The 18,687-nt window shown below is 48.9% G+C and overlaps 1 protein-coding gene across 1 annotated transcript; it reads right to left on the minus strand.

Annotated features, from left to right (window-relative positions):
• Positions 1–5,727: 5,727 nt before the first annotated feature.
• LOC144097938 (uncharacterized) lies at positions 5,728–18,461 on the minus strand. Its single transcript, XM_077630534.1, has 5 exons — positions 18,272–18,461; positions 15,140–15,346; positions 13,723–13,989; positions 6,965–7,348; positions 5,728–6,486 (listed from the first exon to the last, which is right to left on the minus strand). Exons 1-5 carry the CDS (start codon positions 18,383–18,385, stop codon positions 5,965–5,967), a joined length of 1,494 nt encoding a protein of 497 aa, XP_077486660.1. The 5' UTR covers positions 18,386–18,461; the 3' UTR covers positions 5,728–5,964.
• Between the last annotated feature and the right edge of the window lie 226 nt (positions 18,462–18,687).

Raw genomic sequence — 18,687 nt, forward strand, 5'->3', positions numbered from 1 at the left:
GGGGGGGGGGGGGGGGGGGAGTTATCTCCACGCGTTAATAACGATTTAATAACGACGCTTACTGTGACAGAACCGCGTAGTCACGGCGCGTCATTAGTGCGTCGATGCAGTGCGTACAGCGTTTGAGCGGTGCACTGTGCAGCTTGTGCAGCTAGAGTTACTCTATAAGTACTTAGAGTTGTGCGTAGGTCCACCATATTGCTCTCCCGAGCATTAAAATTATGAGGGAAAGGCGTGGCTCATGTATGCATGAGGCAGACTTGGTGCAGCGGTAAGAGCGAGTGCAGGCTCAATCCGCTAGATTGCCGAACTTGCTTTATTCTAGGCCGATTCCTGCTGCATTGAATATCACAGCTCGCTAGTAATGCGTCTGCTGCAACGAGGCCTACCTCAATAAGTTATCAACTAAATATTCGCCCAGTGGATGGGTGACGCTGTCTGTTGTAAACGCCACAAATCACAAACTTTTTGTTTTTAACAATTACCGAACACTTGAGATAAAATTGCGCGCTATTGATAAGAATACATCGTTTTCAATGAGCATGTGCTGTGGAACAAAAAAATGCCGCAAAGCCGAGAACAGCGGGTGTACGGATTTACTATCAGCAACAAACTGGTGCTAAACGGTGCAAATTAGTTGGCTTCTCCGCAATTCATGGATACTTTTCAAACATGGGATCGCATTTGGCCAATAGAGGCGCGAACGGCCCAGGGGAAACAAACGCGAACTCTAGGTACTTCTTATACAGTTACTCTATGTGCAGCTATAGGGAAGTGGCATCTAGTGGCAGTCGCTGGAAGTGAAGCCACGTCTGCACATAGGCAGCACCAACTCATATCATACCCGCCAGATGGTGCATGAAATATGCATTGTTTGCCACACAGCGCCTAGATCGACCATAGACCACCTTCACCACGCGACGTCACGAAGAAGCGGTAGCGCTGATGTCAGCAGCGACTTTCGCATGGTAGGCAAAACAGGTTCCGCTTGCCCGTGCCTACCGCAGCTGCTGCAGCTACCGGCGGCTGCTTCAAGCCTGTGCACTGCAGAAGCAGCATGCATTGACCAGCTGCGTCACTGCTGGATCCGCGTAGTAGCATACAAAATATTAAATTAGCCTCAATAGGTTTCTCGCGCATAAATGCCGCATTCGGAAACTGGCTAACAGGCATTGGGCCACGGTAGTAAAGCGCGAAGTCTGGGAGTCGATAGGCACTGCCACTCAATGCACTTAATAGCATGCAAGTTACTGCGTTCATTCACCTGAACATCAGCATAGTAGGCTGATAATTACGCAAGGAAAAAAAAACATAAGTAGCTTCACACGTATTTATCACCTTGAGTCGGAGTGCACGGGGCGCCGGCAGCTTCACTCGCCCCCAAGGAATGCGTTCTTTTGTTAATAGCACAGCATGTTTTAATGGCGCGTTTTACGGCATTTAATATTTACTTGAAACTGTTTCTTGATATGACGATGCAATTATTTGATTAGAGTAGAAAGAAGTCGGGTAAGTTGTGTCAATTCTGCGCGGTCGCATTGGTGTGCTTAGAACAGCGTACCTTAAGCGTGCTAAACGCCATATGCTTTTTCATTGCATCATGCATGTGTCATGTTTCATGAGGTAGTACATGATCGCGAAGTTTGTTTGGAAAGAAGCAGCCGCAGCCGTGCTACTAACAGACACGTGGCGAGATTGAGAGGGGACGCGGCAATGAAAAGTGTTTTCGTTATTCATGCATGCGATATGTAACTAAACTTGGAGCAAATATGAAATTCCTACGCGTTTCAGTAATTCCTTTTATTTATAGGTATACCTGGTGCAGTTTTGGGTAATTAAAATTAACACCGTCGTCAAGTCCCCCCAAGGTCTCAAATAACTGAGTAGATAGTGCGCAGTTTTTTTATGCCAGCATGTACATAAAGCCCTGTGCTGTACGATGACGCGATTAGTTCTTTTTCTATATGATCAGTACTTATGCATGCATAGTTACATGAAAACGTTTCTTACAAAAAATAACTAACACAGTACTGCACGTGTACGGGAAAAAATCGAGAGATTTATTACGCTCCTCAACGTCTCAGGAATAGTTTGCGACAAATGGCATCATTTGATTTTCATGCGAATTACGAAGGTGAGTGATCCAGTCGCAGAAAATGTGAGAGGTCAGAAAACGAACCTTAAGGTTTATTCCCTCGTTTATGGCATCTTCGCTTTCGTTCTGGTCAAAGAAATGCGGCACTGAAATCAAAGAAATTACCTCACAATTTTTGACGACCACACTTCTAAAAAGCGTAATTTATAAATTTGTACTCAATATTTTGCTATAATTTTTTGTCACGTAACTAGACTTCAGGGCTAGGAAAGAAAATAATTCTAGAAATCAAAAATTTTCACCAAATCGACCAGCTTAACAAGAGGACAAGTCGGCCTGGCTGGTGCGTGGTCATGCGGCTAAAAACAGCGCTAAGCGAGACAGGAGATCAGGGACACGACGCTGTCCCCACTTTTCGCACAGCGCGACACGTACGTATGTCAGCAGACGATGAGCGCATGTCTGCTCCGACGAAACAAGGCCAGCACTTCCCCTCACTACTGTCCCGAGGTAAAATCTTTCCGGCTAGTTCAGAGTGTCAAAACTTGATTTATTTAATGCCTAGCGCATAAACAAACGGCAGGAACGCTTTCTACATGTTTACTACTAACCATATATACAATACACAGTGGCAAACTTTCTCTTTATAGGCCGCACGTGGCCAACGCGAGCTCGTGTACTTCGACAAATTACTAAGTTGGAAGCATCGACCATTGCTATGATTCGCAGAAACTGGAAACGCACCTACAAGCCTTGAAAACCCGCGCTCAACACCTATCGGCGACGCCACTCCTCGACCTTTTGCCACCACGAGCTCGCTAGCGACTGCAGCGCCACCTCGTTTGTTTACAAACATGCAGGAGGTCTATACCGGACAAGGTAGGCCTCACAAGCGAATGCGAACAGGGAAGGGCGGATATCCCCACTGATAAAAAGCACAAGATTGAGATTCCGCCAACATGAATCCGACCTTCCATGAAGGGAGAAAAAGGGATCGAGCGGAAACCTTCTAAAGGAAGTACGGAGGACGGGCGGACGTGGTGTATACGAATGCAGCTGAGTACAGGTACCGGGAGTCCATGACTACTGTGGTGGCCAAAAAAGACAAGAGCATAGAAGCGTGCTGTACTATAAGGCGCGGATCGCGGCAGAGGAGATTGCGATAGCTCTTTCTGCAATCTAGAAAGGGGTTAAAATATTATTAGTGACTCAAAGAGCGCTGCACATAACTTTATGAGGGACATAGTCTCTGCAGAAGTGGTTAAGGTCTCTGGAAACGGGATAAGTTGCAGCTCAGTCGGTTTTGCTGGTCTTGACATCCGCACATCAAGCTCTAAGCGGATATGAAGGAGCACACGAACTTGCCCGAGGACTCACTTGCTGGGCGAGCTCAGGCTCTCCTCCATACGAACCGATAGCAAAGGATAAGGATAGCATGCTCACCTATCGTGAAATCGCGTAGTACTACAGGTTAACAAGAAAGGAATATCCGCAAGTGAATCGCAAACTTAGTAAAGAAGAGGAGACAGCTTGGAGGAAGCTCATGTTGGGGTATTTCCATACCCATAGATTTATAGCCAACTATATCCACTTAAGTTCAATGCTTGGTATAAACACTGTGATGGATATTCGACCACGGTACGCATGATATGGACATGCCCACGATACAATGGCAACACACGCACACCACACTCATGGGCCGCTCTGATGCTCAACCCAGACCCAGTAGTCCAAACAAGCATCGTAAATCAATTTTGGCCGCCGCCGAGTGCCAGGGGATGACGGCCGACGCCTAGCCAGAGGGAAGAGGACAAAGCCCTGCGACCCTCAGATTGATTGGCTTTGAAATAAAGTTTGTACATCCACTGCCGCTCTCTTCGTCTTTACAGCTGAGGTGAAAATTGTTACAGCAGTTTCTGCCTGCCGTGCGCGTCGTTCTTGCATTTGGCGACCGAATACAGCATACCGCACTAATCGAAGAGCTCTACCCCACTCAGAATCGCTGCCCATTCGTATCATCGAGATTCATAATCGCACTGAGAGTTATTTGCTCATCTCTGAATTCTATCCGCTCTCTTCTATTCGCACGAGGCGTGAGATTGGCGCGACTGCAGCCAGTCGACAGGCCCATGCACAATCTTTTTTTCTCTTCGTTATGTCGCATGTATACATATGCACATATTGCCCAGCCCTCCCGAGGAAACCTCCTGTGCACCCAAACGTCCGTTACCTCGCGTGTAACCTGTGCGCGTCTGTAAAGACATTTTTCTGCCGTAAGGTGTTATATTCAGTGGTTTCTTGGCTATGGCGCTCGGCTCCTCAGCACAAAGGCGCGGAATCGAATTTCCGGTCGCCTGCATTTCGACATAGGCGAACTGCACCAACCCCCCTCCCCCCGCGTGCTCTGGGACGCACTAAGAACACGATATAAAAACTTCGGAGGCTATAATTAATGTTGAGCTCTGCCCTACAGCGTCTCTCATAGCCCATGTTAAACTTCGTGGCGTTAATCCCGCATTACCATACTGTACTGTACTGTACCGTACCGTACCGTACCGTACCCAAATAGAAACCGACAGCAGACTCCGCCGGGATGTTTTTTTTTTTTTTTTTACTGTAGACCAGTCTATTCACTGCAAGCTGGACATCATTCATGCTTTTTTTTTTTGCGACCCGTCTGGGGTTACAGAATACTCTGCTTCACATAGTATAGTGCTTATGGGAGTTTGCCGTTCACGGCCGCATCGCCACGGCATGACCTTACAAATTTTTTGGAGAGTCTTAGACTGTCCATATTCTCCACAAGCTGTTTATATACAATCTATAAATTTATAGGCTTAATTTTTTTTTACTTTTGTAATGTATATCTGTGTCTATTGGGCCTTGGGTAGGCGATTATCTATAGACTACACACGGTTGTTCGCTCAGTGTCATGCAATAAACGCGCAGAACAACTGGTACATTCTCAACATATTTCTTGAGTTTCAACGTTGAGGATCTGGATTGTTCAAATCGATGTTTTTATAGTATCGTACGTGAATAATATCGACTAAAAGGCGCCACAACTTTTTTCAAATTACACGGAACTTGCATCGAAGAAAGGATGATCCGAACAAATGTCCGATGCACTGTGTTCTGCGGGTAACCGCAGCGGAGTCGACATCACTGGTAGGGCTCTTCGCGCGTACGCCACCGCTGAGCGCTGTGTAAAAGTGGTAGATCGTTAACTGGTTCCACAACGTGGCCCGGCACCACATTTTAGAGCCAGTGGGCCGCGGTTTGATGAGCCCAAGGCGCAAGTTCGAATCAACTGGAGAGTTTCGAAATGACGGGTTCGGATTAAAGAGATTCCACAGTAAATTTGTTTCATTAGCTCTATACAGTCAACAGCTCAAGTAAGTGCGGTAGGCGCAGAGACAACGCACTGTTATTAGCGTTGATACATGTGTCGAATAAAACAATACTTATACCATGTGTGATGAGAAGCTGAAGCTATAATTAAGCCACTAAACTTCACAACAGTTGAACAAGACTCTTTGGTAGTTACCTGCTAGCAAGAGTGTGGCACAAAACTTCACATCACTATAAATGGTGCGCATTATCTCGTCTTAAACCTAACAAAACAAGGTGCTTTGCAAGTGTCCCACAGTCTTCTCATTTCTTCATATTATAAGCAACCATTCACCCGTCACATACTATATTTCACTCATCACACAAGTGAGACCCAAAATATGCTCTACAGATAGCCGCGCCGAGTATAGTCGCAAGACACCATATCCAGCCGTATTCTCAAGACCAGTCCCCTCGTGCTATGTCACTTTGTAGAGACCTCGCAGTTTAATTCCGTCTTCATACCACGCAGGACCACCCTACTGCGCTGTACACTTAGACGGCACCGTCATGGGGGCGCCCGCCCGACACCCGAAGGCGGTGGTGAAGTTTCTCCTCGCGAATATGCCTCCGGACGTGAGCGGCTCGTTGCACAGCTCGCGAGCTCCCGGTTCCCCGCACACCGTCAGGCACCAGGACATGAAGAAGAGGCGGTCGTCGGAGCGGCGCTTGCGCGCGACATCCTCTGCAGACGCCTCGCGTTCGCGGTCCTCCTCCCAGACGGCGCTGTATGCGTTCCAGAGCGCCTCCAACGACGCGTTCCTCAGTGCGAGGCTCCTGACGATGGAGTCGAAGGACGCCATCGACGTTCGTACCGCGGCCGCCATTTCGGTGCCGTTGTGGCATGCGGTCAGCGTTTCCACCCGCGCCTCGTACTGTCGGCCTTCTCCGGCCTCGAAATAGTTGGCGGCTACCAGGGCTGCCAGGACAGAGCCCAGCGCGCCATACTTGACTGGCAGCTGGAGGTCGGGAGCGAAGAACGGCACGTTCCAAGCGATGGGCTGTGAGAGCACAGGCACGAATATTTCAGGAATGGAAGCACCGTGAAAACACCAAGAAAGTATCGAAGAATATGATGTAGCGTGAAGGTGTACCTGCCCAGAACAGGTGGCAAGTAATGTCCTATACACACCGCTCGTCAAGAATAATGAACAGACCATTCTGTAAAGCACACTGCGATATCCCTATTACACTGTGACATCAAAACGATCGCAGAAACTATAAATGAGTTCAGTACTAGCTGCTTGATATCTCCTAGCAGTGGTGGCAAACAGCCTCGAATCCATCGATGCGGATAAAAAGAACAGAAATGTTACTGCAGCGCTGATAGCTCGGATACCACATTAACGCTTACCCCAGCCAGCCAGCCAGTCAATAATTTAAGCGCCCCAGTGACATTCATTTTAATCGTTTTGCGCGGCAGAGGAAGTGAGTCGCAACACCAAGAGAAAAGCCACGCCACACGGTAACCACACCTACCTGAACCAAATAAGGTGGAGCACCCCTCCTAGTCTCGTCGTCGATGCCATCGAGGGGCAAGGAGTCCCACTCAGAGGTGGCGACCAGGTCTTCGAACAGACCGCAGCACTCGGCGGCACGAGGGGCAAGCGCGCTCGTAGCGCCCTGACGGCTGCAGCAGCCGGTCTGCCAGAAGCTTCTGGGGAGCCGCTTGTCGGACGCCCACCTCCAGACGAGCACAAAGGGACGATGCGGCGAGTAGAACGTGGTCCACTTAGTGGCAGTGGTGGCCATCTGGCGCAGCAGGCTGATGGCAAGGCGGTTGCGGGTCAGCAGCTTGGCACGGATGGTGCTCTTCTCGCGCCCTCCTGATCCCATGAACTCGTTCAGAAACGAGTCTGTCACCTGGGACGCGCCGCGACCAACGCGACACAAGGAACTTGATGGGAGGAGATGCAATGGAGCCTACCTATGGAGGAGGAGTCTCTTTCCTCCACAGGGGAATTCACTTACATCACAACACCCCCCCCCCCCCCCACACACACACACACACACAATTTTGTGGTCCTAGCGCCGTTGTATACAACAGCAGCCACAGTGCTAATGGGTGCTAGGAGAACGCCTTGACTGAACGCGCGGCTCCGGCGGATTTTGCTATGGGGAACCTGCGCTGCCAAGGTGGCACTGCAATTGCTCCATTCGGCGACTCAAAGCTGCTTTTGTCAGCCGCTTGGGACGCTGCAAACGCGGAAACACATTCTGCGCGATTAGATACCCGCGTTTGGCTGACAGCATTCATTGCCTAGCTTCTCTCATCATTATCATCATCATCATCATCAGCCTTACTACACCCACTGCAGGGCAAAGGCCTCTCCCATGTCTCTCCAATTAACCCTATCCTTTGCCAGCTGCATCCACCATTTGCCTGCAAACTTCTTAATCTCATCCGCCCACCTAACCTTCTGCCGCCCCCTGCTCCGCTTACTTTCTCTTGTAATCCACTCCGTTACCCTTAAGGACCAGCGGTTATCTTGCCTTCGCATTACATGCCCTGCCCAAGCCCATTTCTTTCTCTTGATTTCTACTAGGATGTCATTAACCCGTGTTTGTTCCCTCACCCACTCTGCCCGCTTCCGATCTCTTAACGTTACACCTATCATTTTTCTTTCCATGGCTCACTGCGTTGTCCTTAAGCTGAACTCTTTTCGTTAGCCTCCACGTTTCTGCCCCGTAGGTGAGTACCGGTAAGATTATGCTGTTGTACACTTTCCTCTTGAGGGAAATTGGTAAACTGCCACTCACGATCTGCGAGAGTTTTCCGTATGCGCTCCACCCCATTCTTATCCTTCGTTATCTCCCTCTCATGATACGGATCAGCTGTCACTACCTGCCCCAAGTAGACGTATTCCGTCACAATTTCTAGGCTCTCGCTGCCAATTGTGAACTGTTGTTCCCTTGCTAGGCTGTTGAACATTACCTTGGTTTTCTGCACGTTAATTTTTAGGCCCATCGATCTGCTCTGCCTGCCTAACTCATTGATCATGATTTGCAGTTCACCTCCTGAGTGACTCAGCAAGGCAATGTCATCAGCAAATCGCAGATTATTTAGGTATTCTCCATTTATTCTTATTCCCAACTGTTCCCAATTCAGGCCTCGAAATACCTCCTGTAAACATGCCGTGAACAGCATTGGCGAGATTGTCTCCTTGCCTGACGCCCTTCCTTATTGGAATTTTATTGCTGACTTTATGGAGGACTATAGTAGCTGTGCAGTTGCTATATATATCTTCCAGTATTTTGACATAAGGCTCTTCTACCCCCTGATTACGCAATGCCTGTATGACTGCTGAGGTTTCCACTGAGTCGAATGCTTTCTCGTAATCAATGAAAGCTATATATAGAGGTTGGTTATATTCTGCGCATTTCTCTATCACCTGATTGATAGTGTGAATATGATCTATTGTGGAATATTCTTTACGAAAGCCTGCCTGATCATTTGGTTGATTAAAGTCTAACGTTGCCCTGACTCTATTAGCGATTACCTTAGTAAATACTTTGTAGGCAACGGATAGTAAGCTGATCGGCCTGTAATTTTTCAAGTCCTTGGCGTCTCCCTTCTTATGAATTAAGATAATATTTGCATTCTTCCAAGCTTCTGGTACAGTCGAGGTCATAAGGCATTGCGTATACAGGGTGGCTAGTTTTTCTAGCACGATGTCCCCTCCATCCTTCAACAGATTTGCTGTTACCTGATCCTCCCCAGCTGCTTTTCCCCTCTTCATTGCTTCTAAGGCTTTCTTTACTTCATCTTTCGTTACTGGCGGGATGACGCATTGCTGTGCACCGCTGTCTTTCTCATTAACGCTCTGATTACATTGGCTACTGTACAAGTCTGTGTAGAACTCTTCGGCTACGTTAACTATCTTATCCATGTTGCTAATGACATTGCCCTGCTTGTCTCTTAATGCATACATCTGGTTTTTACCTATGCCTAGTTTCCTCTTCACTGTTTTTAGGCCACCTCCATTCTTTATAGCATGCTCGATTCTCTTCATATTAAACTTTCTTATGTCGGCTACTTTGCGCTTATTTATTAACTTTGATAGCTCCGTTAGTTCTATTCTATCGGGCTAGGGTTGGATGCCCTCATGTTTTGGCGCTTCTTAATCAGATCTTTCGTTACCTGAGATAGCTTCCCGGTATCCTTTCGAACTGTCCTACCGCCTACTTCTACTGCGCACTCCGTAATTATTGATGTCAGATTATCGTGCATTGAATGAACATCAAGATCATCTTCCTCAGTTAAAGCCGAATATCTGTTTTGCAGCGCTATCCTAAACTCCTGTGCTTTCCCTCTTACGGCTAACTCGTTAATGGTCTTCTTCTTCACTAGCTTCTTCCGTTCCCTCTTCAAGTCTAAGCTAATTCTAGACCTTACCATTCTGTGGTCGCTACAACGCACCTTTCCGAGGACGGCCACATCCTGAATGATGCCAGGTTCAGCGCATAGTATGAAGTCGATTTCATTTTTAATCTCACCATTGGGGCTCTTCCAGGTCCACTTCCTGTTTTCTCGTTTGCGAAGAACGTATTCATGATCCGTAAATTATTTCTATCCGCGAATTCGACTAATAACTCTCCCCTGCTATTTCTAGAGCCTATCCCATAGTCACCTACCGCGTGGTCGTCAGCCTGCTTCTTGCCCACCTTCGCATTGAAGTCGCCCATCAGTACAGTGTACTGCGATTTTACTTTATTCATTGCCGATTCTACGTCCTCATAGAAACTTTCAACGGTCTGGTCATCATGGCTGGATGTGGGTGCGTAGGCCTGCACCACTTTCAGCTTGTACCTCCTATTCAGCCTAATTACTATAGCTGCTACCCTCTCGTTAATACTGCAGAGCTCCTCTACGTTGCCAGCTATATCCTTATTAATGAGGAATCCCACACCTAGTTCTCGTCTATCCTCTAACCCGCGATAGCACAGTATGTGTCCGTCCTTTAGTACTGTATACGCCTCACCTGTCCTCCTAACTTCGCTAAGCCCTATCACATCCCATTTAATTCTCGCTAGTTCCTCAAACAGCACTGCTAGGCTAGCCTCACTAGCTAAAGTTCTAGCGTTAAACGTTGCCAGGTTCAGATTCCAATGGCGGCCTGTCCGGAGCCAGAGATTCTTAGCACCCTCCGCTGCGTCACAGGTCTGACCGCCACCGTGGTCAGTTGCTCTGCAGCCGCTGGGGACTGAGGGCCGAGGGTTAATTGGTTTTTTCATAGAAGGTTGTGCCCAAGTACTACACCAGGGTGGCCAAATCCTGCTCTGGGGAGAGAGTGCGTTGTCGGTTCTGGTTACCGAGATCAGGCCGCACTCCAGGCCTCGTTATGCAATTCCATCGACACGCGGATTTTTTTTTTAACCCGGTGGAGAATTGCGCGGCACCAGGATTTGAGCCCCGGTCCTCTTGCACGCGAGGCGGATGTTCTACCTCTACGCCTTCGCTGCGTCCTCTCGGCGTAGCCCTCTCTCGGCGTAGCCCAGATAGCTGACGCACGGCACGTGCGCCTTCCACAGAGCGCGGAGGCTCACGCCAATAAGCGCCTGAAGGTTGCGCGGAAAAATACTAAGAGTACTACCCAAAACTGCTCGCTCTTCGCGCTAGGTAGTGTGTTATGGCGCTGCAATCGGCACCGCAAACTTCAGCGCAAGTTCCCGACAGTGCGCAGCTCTAAGCTTCCTGAGACAGCGCAAAAAAAATTAGCGGAGACGAGCTTCATCAAGACAAGTGTTCCGAAATAAACGCGCGTGGCCAGGTGAAGCTTCTGGTGGTTGCGGTGACACTGGTGCAAACGTGGCATCGAGGTCCACCTTGCTCCGTGTGCCAGTGGCGCTCAAGCTTAAGACTGCATACGAGCGTAACCAAAACAGTGAGTAAGAAAAGCAACCTCGCTGCTGTACTACACGTAATTGCGTGAAGTAGAGGACAACAAACAATGTGAACGGGTGAAATACTTTTGTCTTCTGTTTATTGAGACCCAGGCCTGTGCTGTTTCCGCACTGGTGCACGCGCCTACGAAAAAGGTTTAATGTGCCTCCCTGATGCATACAGCCTTTGCCAAAAGTATCCAGGCTGCATGGTTTGCTTCTCATTCGAATAGCAGAACCCTTACGACTTCCCTAAAGGTCAAGATGTTTAGAAGGTGAGGACAAGGGTTCTCCTTACCATACAGAGATTTAGAGCTTGAGGGCTGGCGTAATAGCTTCAATAAAAAACTGCGAAGCAAACCGTCTAGCCTGGTTACTTTTGCAAAGACTGTACTATATTTTGGCGCCATATTGCCTGAGAGTAGATAAAGGAAGGTAACGCTTACAAAAAAAAGTTGTTTATGATCCTCTCCGTGCTGAGGTACCTGCTGCTCATCCGCCCAACCACCTCTGCAAATAGACTATCCTGCACGTAAGGGGTTGAGTTGCGGAGTAGTCCGCAACGAACCCTTATGGATCGCGTCGGAGCCAAATAGTTGCCGGTTTAAAATCGTTGCCATTGGAAACGTTCAATACAGAGAGCCGCCAGGACCAGGAAGTGCAACAGTCAAGTGACAGCACCTTCATGAACCACGTGGCTTCTCTGGGAATCTTAGAGAGGAAGTGCTGATTGCACAAACTGAGCTGATTGACTATAACAGCTGATTTTGGGGCGATGTGGTTCATTAAATGTTAGCGAGAGACATACAACTGTCCGGATGCTAACATTCAACTAGCATATGTGTGTTCTTTCTCGAATACATGCATTTGCTTTAGTATGAGGACAAACGAGACACATTCACTAGCTGGAGCTAATTCCTTTTCGTAATACCCGCCGCGGTGGCTCGGTGATTAGCGCGCTCGGCTACCCAGCCGAAGTTCTCGGGCGCGGTGGGCGCGTTTCGATGGAGACGAAACGCAAAAGGCGCCCGTCTGCTGTGCGATGTCGTTAAGGACCCCCGGTGGTCTAAATTATTCCGGAGCCCTCAACTACGGCACCTTTTTCTTCCTTTCTTCTTTCACTCCCACGTTCCTCCCTTCCCTGACTGCGCAGTTCGGGTGTCCGCCGAGAGATTTCTTTTACTTAAAAACCAAAAAAATATAATGCCACAGTAAACCAGAAACGTGCTGTAAAGATGCGTCTACAGAAAGTGCTAGTACCGGGTGAGACGTGCACAACCTACCGCTAACATTTTCAAGGTGATAATCCCAAGGATAGCCAGACTGGAAAAGTTGTTGACCTGTTTAAGTGAACGACCGAAGATGTCTCCAGTTTGCTTGAGCAAAGGAAAAATGCAACTCCACCCACAACGTCATGTAGCACTACCATACGTTGAGCTAAGCAGGTATAACTTTCTCCAGTCGACGCGGAGCCACAGCGCGGTCAGTCTAGGAGCCGTACAATTCCCTTCCACAGCGCAACGCGTAATTTTAATGACCAGATGTGAATTATCAAAAGACATGGCCGTACTGTTTTCACCTCATTTCATTTGTTCGCGTTTTTTTTACCACTCAAAGCCTAAGGCTTTACAGAGGGGGAGTGCTGAAAAATGAAGATACATATGAAAAATATAGAGGACTAAATATACTGTACAAAATATACAACGTTAGAAAGAACCTGATTATAAAACGGTAGCTAAAGCAGCACGAAAAAGTTGATCATCGTTGAAAATTGGAGGGCGCACTTAACCTCCACGTTAAGTATTAAGCGGAATTGGTCATTCTAAACTTTACATATATAGATCTCTGGGACTCCTCACACCACTCCTGGCGCATTGGCGCAGAAGTTAAGCGAACCAACCGCATTGTATTGTAAGACGTTTAGTTCTTTAAAATTCAGATGCAGACGGTCCGCGCTAGATGGCCTCCAGCCCATGGTTAGCGGCGACCTTAGCGGCATACTCGGTGGCCAAGGTCTGAGTACCCGGGCCCGAGCTGACCAGAACGGTCACCCATTGCTCACTGCCCTGCGGTGGCAGGTGTTGCCCCCGGTTGGGCTTGTGCGACAAAGGTTGCTCTTCCCGAGTAACCCCTCACGACCGATCATTAACTGCCACTTGCCGCGGTGGTCAGTTTGTTCACAATCTGGCGGGCAGGTTGTGATGACGTCACAAGGTCATGTGACCTCGGTGGCCCACCTCGATTGCTTCTCCGGGGATTTTTCCCTCACAACGCCTACGATGCCAGATTTTCTGCAGAACAGGAGCCTTGACGCTATCGCGTTAATATCCACAACTCTCGTTCCTCGTGCTCACCCCGTTCACGATAGAGCGCGTGTACCAGTAGATGTCTTCCACGCCCCCCATAGGCAGCGAGACGAAGTTGTGCGCCGTGCCAGAGAACCACGTGGTCAGGTACAGGCAGGCGGCTTCTTGTTCTTCAACGGCCGCCGTGTGGTTCCCGTACATGAGCTCGATGCCCGGCGAGTAGGAGAACATGACGCACGTCTGCAGTGCGTACCAGCTCACCACCTGGTTAGCGACCGCCTCGGGTTTCTCGATGCTCTGGTTCTTCATCTTCCCCTGCGACAAGGCAAAAAAGGTCTAGTGGAAAGGGACGCCACCTGTGACCGCCCCTGCACTGTGTCGCGGCGGCGTTGCATAGCTGCTGCGTTGTCAGCGCCGTCTACTATTCCATGGGATACAAGAAGCCCTAATCCGAAAGGGGACACTTTATCAATACGATGAGTGTAGAGTACACTTTTTCTTCCGTTTTAAAACAGTTTTATTTCCGGACAAATAGTAATACCCATGAGTCATAGCAACCTGAATGCAGAAGTAATAACAGGATTCGTTCTTGCGCGGAAACTCAACGTTCACCTTCATATGCCGAGCTATTGGTACGGGACCCTGCTTGATGTGCGCTCTGTACAGTGGCACGGACCTAGTGCCGGCTGCGAGTGCCGCCATCTGTCAGTACTGGCCATTACTGTTATATGTCCTAAGTTGTCAGGAGGCAAGCCCCTGCGGAGTCATTCCCTTCTCCACGCCTAAGCCACGAGGGAGGGGGGGTCTCGATCGAGAACGTCCTATCTCTCGCCCTGCTATTCACGTGTTGCTATTCAGGAGCAATGGATGAAAAAGAAATTCCCGAATGGTACGTTAGTTTTGATCTTTCTGTTGCCACCTTTTGCAAGACAAGGTCCTTTGAACTTCTTAACACAGAAAACAGACGGCTCTTCCCAATACTTCTTGTTAAAAAGATACGCTGAAATGACCCTGATATCGATGAAAAACGTGAGTAAATAATGATTATTAGAACGAGAGCAGGACAATATACAGGCAGTAATATCTTACTTCAATCACTTCAGCAGACAACAAAGAATTGGAAAGTTGCATCAACATAGCTCCGGAGCCTGCGATGAGGGCGAGAAAAGAGCAACTCCCAAGGAGAAACTCTGCACGGTGGAGTTGCAAATAGAGCAAATAGTTTTGTGGCACCATTTTTATCACTATATCTGCGCTGTAAAGCATCCCTTAAATTTTCAGCTGCCTTAACAACCAGGCAAATCTTGGACATCAAAGGGTTAAGATGTGAGAAAGAGAGATAGCGTTTCTCATTTCATTCAATCATCACGTTGACCAAACGATCGTCGAATTTAGCACGCAATAGAAAGCCCCATGTGCGCCGGCAGTCCCGTCAGTGCCACTCGTCCACGGAGCGAGGACCTGCCTTGAGGTCGAAGAAGGTCGTGAACAGTTTCGGGCACCTAATCTCCATGGCCACCGGCACATCCCTCTGGAAGTGAAAGAGGCGGTACATCGAGCTCTGCCATTGTTGGGAGGTCAGCCAGGGGGTCACGTTGGTCAGGTCAGAGGTCGTAGTGCACAGTGACTCGGAGGCAGTGTCCTGAGCAGCCTCTGCCAACTGAGGCATGATCTGCGTACCACACAGCGCACAGGATCGCAAAAACGCACAGCAAATACGCTGAACCGTTGTGATGGCAATCTACCCCAAGTATACGCAAGATGTCTGGGATCTGACATGCGCCGTATTTAAGGCAATGATTTTACGCTTCGCCTTAACTGTGAACAAGGCTCCCATGTGGGAGCCAAAACATCATTTCATCTTTCTTTTGGTGGGTGCCTTTTATTATTTTCTTCATTTTCGTCAGGACTGCAAGAACGTCTTCAGCAGCGGACCAAGCGCACTATAGAAGGCCAGAGCATCAACGCTAATAGTGCTACTAGGTCTGCACCCAGATAATTAACGATTCTTGTTACTTTACTAACGCAACCAAACTTCAATTGCCTCTCTCCAATGTTTTAGCTAAAATCACGGGCCCGCTATGGTTTAAATCGACCGCATGATGAGATCAGTGACAAGAGTTCATCAGGAGGGCAATAATCCTTCCCTTTTGTAGTGACCGTGGGCTTGCGTCGATAATACCAGTGTCATACGCGGACAAGAAAAAACAGTAAATGCATAATGTCTTACGTTTGTTAATGTCATCATTTTAGTAGTTGGTGCTACACGTCCACAATTAATATTATTATATGAAGGTCACGATGACGATAACGCTCGCAAGGCAGTGAAAATTTCACCTAATTAATGACCACAATACCTCTGGAATGTTGTTCAAATGTAATATAAAAATTATTTTGCAGAATATACCGCTGTTTTGCTTGACAAACCGAAAAAGTAGCCACAAACTCGCATGACAGCACACAAGCCGAGCGTACCTGTCACCATTTGCTACTGGTTAGGAAGTTGTGACTAACAAAGTTGCATGCTTTTCTGTGTGCGGGATGAGGACGAGAGTACGCGCTGCTCGAGCGAATGATTTGTGGCGAACTCAGTAGGTCGCGAATGGCAGTAAGGCTAATGCCATTAAACTTATGTGTGTGGCAGCGCGCGGATGCCATTAAATATTAAGGCAGCAAGTACTTAATGCCATTGAATTTACCCGTGTGGCACGAATATAAGTCAAATGATGACCCTCGTTAGCGGGCCGAACGTTTAAGCATAGCGCGAAGCAGTCGATCTTTAACACGTGGTTTATCTACCGATGTCTGTAATTTCCACTGACTTTTCAAATGTGCGGTGAGAAGTCGCATCTCTTGTGAATATAAAACGTTTCTTAAACATTTTCAGAAACATTCAGCGGCTTGGGATCCATTTTGCGCCTCACTTCGCCGACACGGACATGGATTTTCCTGTGGCCAACAGGAGGGATTCGTCATTCTCTACTTTACATTCATAGATAGCGGGGAGAGTCCTCAAGCAATTCCTGGCGCAATAGTTCGGCGGTTAACCGATGTGCCACTGCCCCGGCAGCTTGCTGTTTCAGACACAGCCATCGTTGGGACTTTTTGAAACCCAGGTTGCTATTCCCAAGCAACCTCTCGCGACCAGTTTTTAATTTAACCGCCACCTGCCACGCTGGGCAGTTTGCTCACAATCCAGTGGGCAAGTTGCCACCTGCCACGGCGGGTAGGCTGTCATGACGTCACAAGGTCACGTGACCTAGGTGGCAGGTGGGCTGCCCTCTTTCGTCGCCATGCACATGACGCCGGGGTTGCCGCTGAACGGAAACCTGAACGCTTTCGCGTTGAAGCCAGTCGCTACAGAAAACGGCAGCGCTTCTCGGACGTTTTTCATATGGTCTGGGCCTGCCCTTCCAATCCCCACCCTTCTCAATCCTTCATCTCCCACCCTTCTAGGGAGGCGGCACTGCTCAGCGGCCATGACCTGCAGTCCCAACGGACCTTGGTCGCCAGGGCGCGAGCGGCGCTAGACGCCATTGGGGCTCCGGAATAGGGGCTCCACCTAGATTTGTGAGGACCTGGGCCATAGGGCCTGGGCCCAAACACCTCCTTGTAAATAATAAATGTTTACCACCACCACCAGCGCTTACGTCCCCATCCCCCCTCCACCCGCCGCAGGACACCACAAATTGTCATTTCTAGGGGCTAACAGACACGAACCACAGACAGCAACCGGGCCCCAGGGCAGCTGATGTCACGAGAGCTTTCATTGTAACGCTGAAGTCTTCGATCCAGAATGTGTGACGCATGGGAGCTCGAAGCAGCGCTCAAAGCAGAGAGAAAAGGATGAACTGAAAGGCAGGGAGGTTAACTAGGCGACACACAGTATGCCACCCTACACGTGGAAAGAGGGACGAAGGGAGAGATGGAAATGGGTGAGCGGAAGTTAGCTTCTTATTCGCGTGTCCGCAGTCCGCCACTAACTGGGGACATTCTGAAAGTTTAGAGCCTTGAACTCAATCCTGAGACTTTGAAGAATTTTAAAAGCAGCTTCACAGCTGTCCTGAGCAGTGCTCAAGATTGCAAATAAGCGAGTTAGCTGAATTTTGATTTTGCTTATCCAGAAAACTGCTTTCTCCATCACATGCCACATATAGTACTGGACTGGGAAGTAGGACGAAACACATTAAACGGGCGCCGTTCCTGCTTCGAGTGAATCAATTCGGGCTAGCTAAGCAATCTGCCAGCCGTCCGTCCTGGTTAGCTTAGCTGGCAGACTAACTACAGTGGCGCAGCGCTCGTTCTTTGCACCAGGACGAATTATTCGTCACATACGAAGTTTTTGTGGAAGCTCTCTAGCTGTTCTTTGTAGCCACAAAGGCGGCGCTTGAATTCTTTAACCGTGGTTCGTGCTAATGAGTAATCACTCCCTCATTCCTATCCAGTTCCATTCACCCTCTGCATCGACGGTATGCACCACTCCGGCACCGTCGGTAGTCAGTCAGGAATGCGTTGTCTTAAAAATTATTCGGTCGTGCGTTTCCCACGCGCTCACGCCCCTCAGCGCGTTCCGTGGCCATGACAAGTGAAGACCGACCTTCTGTTCGACGTCGTAGGTGACGCTGGGCGGCTGCACGGGTTCCTGGGTGCGGTTGACGAGCGTCAGGAAGAGCAGCTCGAGGTAGGAGTTGAACCGGCCCTGCTTGATCATCTCGTGCACCCGGCGATAGAGGGGAAGGAAGTGGTCGGCAACCTTAACGCGGACCACGTACTCCACACTGCCATCCGGTCTGCCCCTGCGTATGGGCACGGGAGAAGCAGTGGCAGTGACATGCAATGCTACAAATCAATGCGACAGCATCAAAAAATCTCATTCGCGATGGTGACGAAAACGTTCAGTATTTCAAACCAAAAAGCGCTTGGCTTACGGCATGACTGGTAGGATTCCTAGTCCGGAACACCGTTGGCAACAGTTGCTGCCTGTGCAGTTTCGACGAGGGCTCCTTGCTCCTC

This window comes from Amblyomma americanum, chromosome 7 (assembly GCF_052857255.1).
Source record: "Amblyomma americanum isolate KBUSLIRL-KWMA chromosome 7, ASM5285725v1, whole genome shotgun sequence".
Lineage (NCBI taxonomy): Eukaryota > Metazoa > Arthropoda > Arachnida > Ixodida > Ixodidae > Amblyomma > Amblyomma americanum.